The 11,842-nt window shown below is 39.8% G+C and overlaps 1 protein-coding gene across 1 annotated transcript; it reads right to left on the bottom strand.

Moving 5' to 3' along the window:
- Window positions 1–10,885: 10,885 nt before the first annotated feature.
- Window positions 10,886–11,581, bottom strand: LOC126260554 (uncharacterized). Its single transcript, XM_049957888.1, has one exon. The coding sequence runs from the start codon at window positions 11,579–11,581 to the stop codon at window positions 10,886–10,888; it is 696 nt and encodes a 231-aa protein (XP_049813845.1).
- Window positions 11,582–11,842: the final 261 nt, after the last annotated feature.

Genomic DNA, 11,842 nt, shown 5'->3' with positions numbered 1-11,842 from the left:
TAGGGTGGAATCAGTTACCATTTTTGCCATACAGCATTCCATTTTTGTTGTCAGTACTTAAAAGATGAGTGATATATGCAGGATGAATAAAAAATGCTGTACTTGGAGGTCAGCATGCAATTCCTCATCCAGATTCAATACAAAAGTTTATCTAGCAAAATCAGTCTGGTGCATTTTGAAAAATGTTTGAAAATGAGGAGCTGGCAACACCATTACATCATGAGCACATCAGAATGTTCAGAGGAAGTTGTATCAGCTCGCAGTACCTCGCCAGCAGTCACAGCTCACTGAGTAGACTGTTGGGGCTATTTTTGAATCTTTGTCAGGTTCTTTTTTTATTTTTATTTTGTAGACATCTGTTCCCTAGTTCTAGACATTTATAAGCAAGACATCGTTTTTTCACATGGCAGTCACCTTTCACATAACAGTGGGATCCATTAAACTACATGCATGTGTCTACTAACCATGCAGTGAACAATCATAACTTATCCTGTCAAGTTCATGTAGGATGGCTTCCTGACGGAGTGCACAAACGATGAATACATCATTCAATATGCTTTTGGTGCTCTTGCATATTCTGCATGGTGCCTGGACAGACACCAACCCAATAAGAATATTTTTCATCGCCTGGAGCAATGCCTTCAGGAAATCGGTAATCTTCATCCACAAGTAATAGACAGTGGTCATCCAAGGTATAGACATACTACATAAGCAGAGGTCAATATTCTTGATACCATTCACCAGTCACCTTGGTGAAGTACCTGTGATATTGCAAAGCAGTTCCAGATACCTCAAATACTGGTTGTTAGAATGTTGCACGATGAAGAACTGCAGCTGTATCATTTTATGTTAACTCAACACCAGCAGCCAGAAGACTAGATTCAGTGAGTACAGTTTTGTGAATGGCTTTTGCACCAAGTGGAAGCTAATTAACATTTTATAGATAATGTTATGTGGCCTGATGAATGCCGTTTCACTTGTCAAGGTATTTTCAACCTCCACAACAGCCATTATTGGTCGGAACACAACCAACATGTTACTCATGAAATGGCTTTCACACACACTTTGGCCTAAACCTGTTGGCTGGAATTGTGGGAGGAGTGCTTTTGGACCCTTACCTATTGCCAAACAAGTTGAATGCACCCCTGTATCATAAGTTTCTTTGCAATATTTTTCCTGGAACATTAGAAAACATTCCACTTGTCCTTCAGCAACAGCTATGGTTTCAACACGCTGGTTCACTGCCACGCTTTGGAATTAATGTGCATAACTATTTAAATGAAGCATTTCCAGGGAAATGGATTGGTCGTGGAGGTTCTGGCTTGAACATTCCCAAGACCTTAATCCACTCAACTTTTATTTGTGGGGACTCTTAAAGGAGCAAATTTATAGCACTCAACCCATGGATGTACACAACCTGATAGTTTGCATGCATGTCGCTTTGGCAATGGTGGATGCAGGTGTGTTGCATAGGGTCCAGCAAAGTATAATTCGGTGAGTGGCAAGGTGTTTACAAGTGCAAGGTGGTGACTCTGAACACTGCTAAATACACTAAAGTGAATGTTGCTCATGGGTGTACATAACGACTCTTTGAAAATAAACCTGGATGTTAAATGTAAGGAATGGAATTATTGTGCATAGCATAATGTGCAGTCTAGTGTAGCCTGTCTATTGTCCTATTGTGTTTTTAGTACCTCATAGGATACAAAAGATATTACTGTAGCCACTATTATATTCTATTGGTTTTATTTATCTCAGGGGCAAAACACAGTGGTCATTTACATCTGTAAGAAGTTTGTGTTATATCTTAATGTTTAAATAAACATAACTGTAACAGAAAGAAATACATAAGATACTGCATTACGGAAATGTAAACTGGATACAAATTGATGTTTAACTGGAAAAAAAGTTTAACACAAACACAACTCAAACATCAGCGAGTTTGTATATCCATTCCCTCCACTATTGCCTTGTCTCACTGAGCTAATGGGACAGCACCAGCACAATGTAAGGTTCATTCTACCTGTTCTTGGCCATGCTGCACACAGTTACAACATTTCCAGAGCCTTATATTTTAAATAATATATCTATTAAACGTATTTGCAGTACTTGGTTTTTCTAGATACACTTTTGTCTTGAATTGTGATGAGGATCTGTATCCTGACCTCCAATTGTGGCGTTTTTTTCATCACCCTGTATACTAGTATCAGTGGCATTGAGAAACAGCTGAAGTTAATGTGTTCTGAGCTCACAAATAATAAGGTGAAGTACTCGAAAAAATTGATAGTGGACAAAAAGTAACTGGCATATGCCCTCATCTGTCTAAGGCTTTCGACATCATAGACCACACCCTATTGCTGCAGAAACTTGAAAGAATTGGTATCAGAGGTATGCCTAACAACTGACTTAGATCATATCTTACTGACCGCAAGGAAGTAGTAGAAATACATTTTCACAAAGAAAGTAAATCAACAGGACACTATTCTGATTATAAAGCAGTAAAATATGGAGTACTGCAGGGCTCAGTACTGGGCCCCATCCTATTTTTGATATATATAAATGACCTAACATCAACCAACCAGTACCATAGCACTATCCAGTTTGCAGATGACACAAGCATATTAGTCAGTGGGAAGACTGCAGAGAGAGTACAGACAAGACTGTCTGAGGCATTAACAAATGTTGTAAACTGGTTCAACCAAAACAAGCTAATAATAAATAAAAGTAAAACAGTAGCATTAAACTTTCATAATGTCAAGAGAAACACTGAAGAGGATATAAGAATTCAGATCTCAGACACAGATATTGCAAGTGTGCCTAATACAAAATTTCTGGAGGTCTGGCTACAGGATAATCTTAGATGAGAAACTCACATTGACAACATATTAAAGAAGCTAATTACCATGTGTTATTTAATGAGAGTGCTAGAAAACTGCTGTCATAAGGACTGTCTAATGACAGTTTACTATTCTAATATACATTTTGTCCTAAAATATGGGATCACTTTCTGGGGTAACTCACCATCCTGCCTAAAACTCTTCAGGATGCAAAAAAGAACAGTGAGAATCATGGCTGGAATAAAAAGGAACAAACCATGTAGACCATTATTTAAAAGGATGGGGATTCTTCCCCTTCCATGTATTTTCATATTTGAAAGTGCAATGTTTATAAAGAAATATACAATAACAAATCCTACTATCCTCCCCAAAAATGAAAATGTTCATCATCATAATACAAGACAGAAAACTGACTTTCATGTACTCCATACAAAAACCAGTTTGTGCCAAAAAGGAACATTACACCACTGAAAAATTATCTACTATAAATTGCCAAGAGAAATTAAAGTAAAGACTGATGTAAAAAATTTTAAAACAACATTAAAAGAATATCTGTTGACACATTGCTTTTATAGTGTGGAAGAGTTCCTCCAAAATCCTCGAGAGTCTAAGTGATGATTATGCAAATACTGTAACCATTAATACTGGCTTACAAATACATTCAGATGTAATTCTCAAGTTTCTAATGGGGTTCAAGTATAAATTGTATACCGACTTGCCCAGTATATGAAGTAAAATTCTGTGAGTGTAATTCTCTAGTGTACATGTCAATTCATAGTGTAGAAGAGTTCCTCAAAAATCCTTAGAGCTTAAGCGAGGATCATGCAAATACTGTAATCGTTAATATTGGCTTATACACTCCTGGAAATTGAAATAAGAACACCGTGAATTCATTGTCCCAGGAAGGGGAAACTTTATTGACACATTCCTGGGGTCAGATACATCACATGATCACACTGACAGAACCACAGGCACATAGACACAGGCAACAGAGCATGCACAATGTCGGCACTAGTACAGTGTATATCCACCTTTCGCAGCAATGCAGGCTGCTATTCTCCCATGGAGACGATCGTAGAGATGTTGGATGTAGTCCTGTGGAACGGCTTGCCATGCCATTTCCACCTGGCGCCTCAGTTGGACCAGCGTTCGTGCTGGACGTGCAGACCGCGTGAGACGACGCTTCATCCAGTCCCAAACATGCTCAATGGGGGACAGATCCGGAGATCTTGCTGGCCAGGGTAGTTGACTTACACCTTCTAGAGCAAGTTGGGTGGCACGGGATACATGCGGACGTGCATTGTCCTGTTGGAACAGCAAGTTCCCTTGCCGGTCTAGGAATGGTAGAACGATGGGTTCGATGACGGTTTGGATGTACCGTGCACTATTCAGTGTCCCCTCGACGATCACCAGTGGTGTACGGCCAGTGTAGGAGATCGCTCCCCACACCATGATGCCGGGTGTTGGCCCTGTGTGCCTCGGTCGTATGCAGTCCTGATTGTGGCGCTCACCTGCACGGCGCCAAACACGCATATGACCATCATTGGCACCAAGGCAGAAGCGACTCTCATCGCTGAAGACGACACGTCTCCATTCGTCCCTCCATTCACGCCTGTCGCGACATCACTGGAGGCGGGCTGCACGATGTTGGGGCGTGAGCGGAAGACGGCCTAACGGTGTGCGGGACCGTAGCCCAGCTTCATGGAGACGGTTGCGAATGGTCCTCGCCGATACCCCAGGAGCAACAGTGTCCCTAATTTGCTGGGAAGTGGCGGTGCGGTCCCCTACGGCACTGCGTAGGATCCTACGGTCTTGGCGTGCATCCGTGCGTCGCTGCGGTCCGGTCCCAGGTCGACGGGCACGTGCACCTTCCGCCGACCACTGGCGACAACATCGATGTACTGTGGAGACCTCACGCCCCACGTGTTGAGCAATTCGGCGGTACGTCCACCCGGCCTCCCGCATGCCCACTATACGCCCTCGCTCAAAGTCCGTCAACTGCACATACGGTTCACGTCCACGCTGTCGCGGCATGCTACCAGTGTTAAAGACTGCGATGGTGCTCCGTATGCCGCGGCAAACTGGCTGACACTGACGGCGGCGGTGCACAAATGCTGCACAGCTAGCGCCATTCGACGGCCAACACCGCGGTTCCTGGTGTGTCCGCTGTGCCGTGCGTGTGATCATTGCTTGTACAGCCCTCTCGCAGTGTCCGGAGCAAGTATGGTGGGTCTGACACACCGGTGTCAATGTGTTCTTTTTTCCATTTCCAGGAGTGTACATGTATTCAGTTGTAAACTTCAAGTTTCTAATGTGGTTTAATTATAACTTACTCATTGACTTGCCCAGTGTATGAAGTGCTGTAAAATTTTGTGAATATAATTTTCTAGTTTCAAAAGTGTTTTAAGTGTAAGATATACTTTGACCTGTCCAATATCTGATGTGCTGTACTGTACATGTAAGATTTACTGGACCAATAAATACAATACAACAGAATGATCTCCTTGCTAGGCAGCATGGATTCCAAAAACATAGATCATGTGCAACCCAACTCACTTTTCGCATATGACATACTAAAAGCCATGGATCAACACAATCAGGTAGATGCAGTATTCCTTGGTTTCTAAAAAACGTTTGATTCAGTACCGCATCTACATTCATTATCAAAAGTGTGATTGTATGAGGTATCAAGCAAAATTTTTGACTGGATTGAGGATTATATGACCCAACTTAGAATATTGCTCAAGTGTGCGGCACCCAAATTAAATACAACTAACAGGATATTGAATGGTTACAAAATAGGACATCACAAATAGTCACAGGCTTATTCAATCCATGGGGCAGTATCATAAATGTGTTGAAAGAAGTATAATGGGAGACACTCGAAGATAGATGAAAAATTTCTAGAAACAACTTTAAGTTAATCTAGGAATACCAGGTGTTATCTAAAAGTAATGGGAATCTTTGTTTTCCTTAAAGAACTTTAATTACTCATCAGCATCAACTTTGTCCCCTTCAAAGTAATCCAACTGTTTTTCCAATCTTGAAATCCCTCCTAGAACTCACGTTTCATTATGGTGTTCAGCTCCTTCACCAATTCTGTTTTTATCTCATCAATGGCGGCAAAACAACATCCTTTCATGGTTCTCTTCAGTCTTGGGAATAGAAAGAAGTCACAGGAGACCATGCCTGGCAAATGTGGTGGCTGAGGCAACACAATAGTTTTGTTTTTTGCCAAAAAAATTGCAAACAAACATTGAGGTGTGAGTGGGAACATTATTGTAATGCAGTTTCCACAACTGGACAATTCTGGTCATTTTCGTCAGATTGTTTCACACAAATGGTGCATAACTTCCAGGTAGTTTTCCTTATTGACCATACAGCCATAAGGCAGGAAGTTGTCAATGCACTATCCCATTGTAATTAGCCCTTCAGGCAATTTCCATTGGGCTAATTTGTCTTTGCTTGTAACGTCATACCAATATTTCATCACCTGTTATAACCTTCTTTTGAAGTCCAAGATCATTGTCAGTTTTATTCAGCTATTCCTGAGTGATTTCTGCATGATGTCGTTTTTAGTTGAAATTCAACAAATTTGGAAAAAAACTTTGCTACTACACCTTTCATGCCCAAAACACTTGAAAAACTTGCTTGGCATGAGCTGAACATGCTGACATCAGCAACTTCTCTGATGGTGATTCGGGGATTTCTTCCACATTGTCATCAGTGATTGATGTGCTTAGGGAGTACAGGACAGTTGTCGTCTTCGATGTTTTTTGATCCTCTTTGAAACATTTATATCACTCATAAACATTTGTCTTACTCATAGTAGGTTTGCCAAAAGCTACAGGCCACGTTTCAAATGCAGTGCTGCACTTTACTCCATTTTTGAAGCAGACTGTAATGCAAATTCTTTCATACATCTTTTTCTTAAGTAAAAATTCACTAAGCACTTGAAAACATGTACAACTGTTTCAGTTGTCAACAATAAACTAAATATTAAAAATATTTGAAAATGCAAATATAGATCAGAAACATGTGTACCAAAAAAATTTTTTAAAAAAAGATTGAAAACCGGGTGTTTAAAGCTGAGAAAATTAAAAAATTCCCATTAGTTGTTGATCACACCTCATATATTATAACCGCTTATGTATTACACCTACATGAACTAAGAAGACAAGATTGGACTTATTACAGCACACACAAAATCATTTAAATAAACATTCTTCCCCCAATTCATATGTGAATGCAATGGGAATAAGCCCTAATAACTGGTAAAGTGGGACATTCAGTCTGTCATTCACTTCTCAGTGGTTTGTAGAGTATAGATGTAGATGTAGCCTTCCTTCATTTACACAAAACAAATTTTTTCAAGGCACATCACATAACTCAAAATATGATTCTCCCCTCCCCTGCCCATGTATTGTCTAAACTTATTGCATGGAGCAACCAGATCTCAATGTTGTGCTTGGAGATGCATCTCAGTGTTGTGTCACTGTCATCCCAGAGTGAACCAGCTAAGTTGCTTCCACTATGTTTTTTTGTGCTCCACCAGTGTGGGTTTCTTGTACATGTTTGTGTTGTGAGTCATTTGGCAGTAACTACATCTGATATACTCCACCAAGGAATTTTTTAACTGTGAGGAAAGTGAATGGATTTACTGAACTTTCTCCAAAACTAATAAATCTGCCAGAGAACTAAATGTCAATGATAGATGAATTGAATCTATAGTAAATGCTTAAACTGTTCAACTTTTTTCTAAATGTTATGTATTATTTGTATTGTAATACATCAGTTTTGTGCAGTCTGTCCAGCGACGTCTGGTGAATGATATGGACTTGGTAATAAATGGTAATTTTATTGCATCACATGTTGTATCACATCAGTGGGAACTGTGCTAGCTCTCACTTCCAGTCAGATGTAGTGTGCACACTTGTGCGCCAGCCACTCATGGCTGTAATGTAAATGTGAAATAGTAGAGCTGCAGTTTTAATAGTCAGAGCCCCTGTGTTAGCATGTGGTATATTTTGCTTTATAAATTTGTGTAATCTATGAATATACAATGTAATCTATTAATATACAAAATGTGATCAAAAAGTAATAGGAATTTTTTAATTATACAGGTTTTATACACACAATTTTCAATTTTTTTTATTTTGTTGGTACACGTTTTCCGGAGGTATGTTTACATTTTCAGTTATTTTGAATATTTAGTTTATTGTTGAGAGTCAAAAAGTTACACAATCAAACCTTGATATATTGAATCTCTAGGGAAGGTAAGATTTATTCGATGTATAGAGGGTTTGACATAAGGTTTTGACAGGGAGGTGAAAGGGGTGTGGGGTGAGTTTACAATCCATGATTTTTTGTTACTGTACTATGATTTTTTGTTTTGTTTTTGTGTGATAATGTGCTATGTTTAGTTTTCTTCTGAAATAGGCATCAGTCTATAAGTTTAAAATACTTTCATTGTAAAGAAATATGCAGCTCACATACATAAAAATTTCCAGAAATCATTGACTTTAAAAATAATCTGTAATTTTGGCTTGCTATAAACTTTTGATCACTGTCAGTCAGTTTCATTGTCTTTAATTACAATGGCTGAAAACACGTTACTCCTTACCTCCTGAAACTTCTCCATGTATGCTCTGATTTTGTTGAGAGCCACTTTGGCCTGCCTGGTCATCACTGGCGGTGCTTCTTCAACCATCCTCTACCTTCGACATTGTTGCCACTTCCTTTTTCTTTCGCTGTCTTCACAGAGTCAGCAATCTTGGCTTCTGTTAATGATCCTGCTACTGTCACAACCTTCAAACTGAATGTGAGCGGTGTTAATGTTAGTCACCACTTTCGTCCATTCAGACTCAAGGATACTGACAGGTGGTGTCTCCCGTAAGTACTGTATAAAATAAAAACTAATCATAATTCCCATGCACAAGTGTCAGACTCAAACTAAGATTTTACATACTTTTGTATTAAACCCACCAGACACTCATTTTTGTCTGTCATTGAACGTCCATGTGTTCAGAGACAATTGAAGATCATTTGCTCCTTCAAATTTCTGTACATTTTCAGCATTCTTATAGTGCCTAAAATGTTGATAGTTGTAGAGTCGTCGTTGTCAGTAGCGCAGACTTGTCATTTTGAACATTTCATATCTAGTTTTCTTTGGCAGTCTTTATTCCTTGATCCAAGGGCTGCAATTTTGACATAGTGTTAGGTGGTAAAAATTGTTCTGTAACAGATTTTAATAGAGGGTTAACACTGCGTGTACAGCAGTTGACCACAAACAACACATTTTTTTGATTTTCACAAGACGTTTTCTATAAAAATCCTGTAACCAGTTGGAAAACACTTCTGAGGTCATCCATACTTTCTTGTTCACAGTGTACTCCACAGGGAATGACTTACACCCAGGAAAACAGCACAGTTTCATAGGTTTTCCAATCCTAAGTGGCTTGAGTTTTTCTGTGCCGTTCATTTTTGCTGTTAACAGAATGTCACACAATCTTTGCTTAGCTTGCCCCTGAGATATTTTTCTCCTTGGAAGGTCAAAGCTTTGTCTGAAAGACATTTGTAAAAAAGTTCAATTCTGTCTGTGTTAAAAACATCATTGGTTCATAATCTTGAAAAATCCTGTGCAATTCTAGCTTCCACGCATTGCAAATTTTGCTATCTACTCTGGTACTTTCCCTGCTCACTTTTCAGAAAAACAATACAATGTGTTTTCATGAAGTTTTCTAACCACCCCTCACTAGCATAAAATGTATCATATCCAAATGCTGCTGCAAAATAATCTGCCATTTCTTTCAAAGTAAGTCCACCAATGTTCACATTATTGTTCACCTGTTGCCAGAACCACTGCACTAAATGTGGAAACTCAGCCTTTTGTTATTGTTTCCAATCTGTCCCATCATCTGTGGTAATCCTTCATTCTTTATTATTGTCAACAGTGCTGCTTTTACTTCGTCAATTAACTTTTGCTTTTCAGTGATTGCCAGACATTTCTTCTTAGAGCCCATGGCTGACACTTACAGCTCATACTCAACAATAAAAAAAAAAAAAAAAAAAAAAAAAAAAAAAAAAAAACTGCTGCCTAAAACACGTACCTGCATGGAGGGCTTGGGAACTTCAATGCAACAAAGATCTCACTGATGCATCAACACAGGGAGGGGAGGGATTGGGATTCCTCTATTTGCACATACTTCAATATGTAGAGGTACCATATGAAAGACTTTGATGTAAAGAGGTGACTTCAGTGTAAAGTGTTTTTGTCCCCTGAACTGCAATGCAATATACAGAGGTAAAATCCGCCCTTCTTGAGCCTTCAAAAAAACTTTGCTGTAACAGCAGATTTTCTTCAAAATATTAAGGATTTGTGCTTTCAGGAGAAGGGAATGAAGAAAAAATTCAAATAGACAAGTCTTCAGTATACTGAGGTTCAATATAATGAGGTTTGATTCTACATGTTTTTGAGTGCTTGGTGAATTTTTGCTTTCAAAAAGGTGGATCAAAGAATTTGCATTAAATTTTACTTGAAAAACGGAAGTGCAGCACTGTGTTCAAAATGTCAACTATGGTATTTGGTGAACTTACTATGAGTAAAACAAGAGTTAATGAGTGGCATAAACATTTCCAAGAGGGCTGAGAAGACGCTGAAGACGACAACTGCCGTGGACACCCTAGCACATCAATTACTGATTACAATGTGAAAGAAGTAAAGAAAATGGTTCTAAAAAATTACTAGCAGACATAGTAAGCATGATGAGAGGTATAACTATGTGAGAAAATCCCGCACATGTACTGGCATACAATCAAAACCGAGATGGAACTTCAAACAGATTTATTAACTCTCCACATTCGCAGTTGTCTACAAGTGTTACTATAACAACAAGAGTCAGAATCTCTACAAAAACAAAGAGTAAAAATTGGTAGTTGCTCTTCTATTCTAAGAGCAAATGTGGCGTGTCACTGCAGGTGAATCGCCATGTCCCTAGCTGTGAAAACACTCGACATAAGGACGGCATTCTTCTGTCTTCATTTCACACTCACACACGAACTTCAACACGAGCGACTATCATGTGCACTGACTGCAGTGTCAGTGTGTAGTAGTCACTACAGGAGCCACCTTGGTGAAAGCACATTGTGGTAAGTCTTCTCTGTACCTGGCAAAAAAAAAGAACACATCTTCCTGATCGAGTCGTGCATTTTGCTTCGTCTTGATGTGGGTGAGGCGGTGGTGGAATGGGAGGCTGGATTGTAGTCCCTTCCTTCTCCTCTCTCAAAATCTTTGGCGGTGTAGTCGGTGCCTCTTTGAACATGTAGGCTGACTTAACTCTATCCATTGAAACTGTAGCTTGTTTGCCCATAATGAGACTGTCCATGGTTTGTAAACTCCTGCGCAGCACACGGTATGGTCCAGTGTAAGGTGGTTGCAGTGGCAGTTTGACAGCATTCGTGCGAAGTATAACGTGCGTGCATGTGTCAAGATCCTTATGCATGAACATCATGTGCTGTCCATGCCTGGTGGCTTTCATTGGTTTCATGCGGTCCACAGTCTCTTGTAAAGTATGTAGGAATTGTGGTTGGTCATTAATGTCACATATCTTTATGGCATCGACAAATTCACCAGGTAGACACAGAGACTCTCTGTATGCAAGCTCTGCTGGTGAATCCTCAATGTTTGGTTTGAATGCAGTCCTCAGACCAAGTAGGACAAAGTGCTGAAGGCCATGTGGTCCCATGGCACATCAGTGTTGCCTTCAAACTGCGGTGCCATCTTAACAGCATGCCATTACTAGGCAGGTGGTAGGCAGTGGTCTTATGGTGTGAGTATCTGCAGAACTTGGCTATCTGAGTGAAAAATTCAGAATCGAACTGCCTCCCCCTGTTTGTTGTTACATGGAGAGGGCAACTGAATCTAGCAAGCCACGTTGACGTGAAAGCTGCTGTTAGCGTTTCTGCCAAAATTATCAGTAGTAGATACTGCTTCTGGCCAATGCTTG

The sequence above is a fragment of the Schistocerca nitens genome, chromosome 5, assembly GCF_023898315.1.
Source record: "Schistocerca nitens isolate TAMUIC-IGC-003100 chromosome 5, iqSchNite1.1, whole genome shotgun sequence".
Lineage (NCBI taxonomy): Eukaryota > Metazoa > Arthropoda > Insecta > Orthoptera > Acrididae > Schistocerca > Schistocerca nitens.
This window is presented reverse-complemented; position numbering and strand designations above follow the sequence as displayed.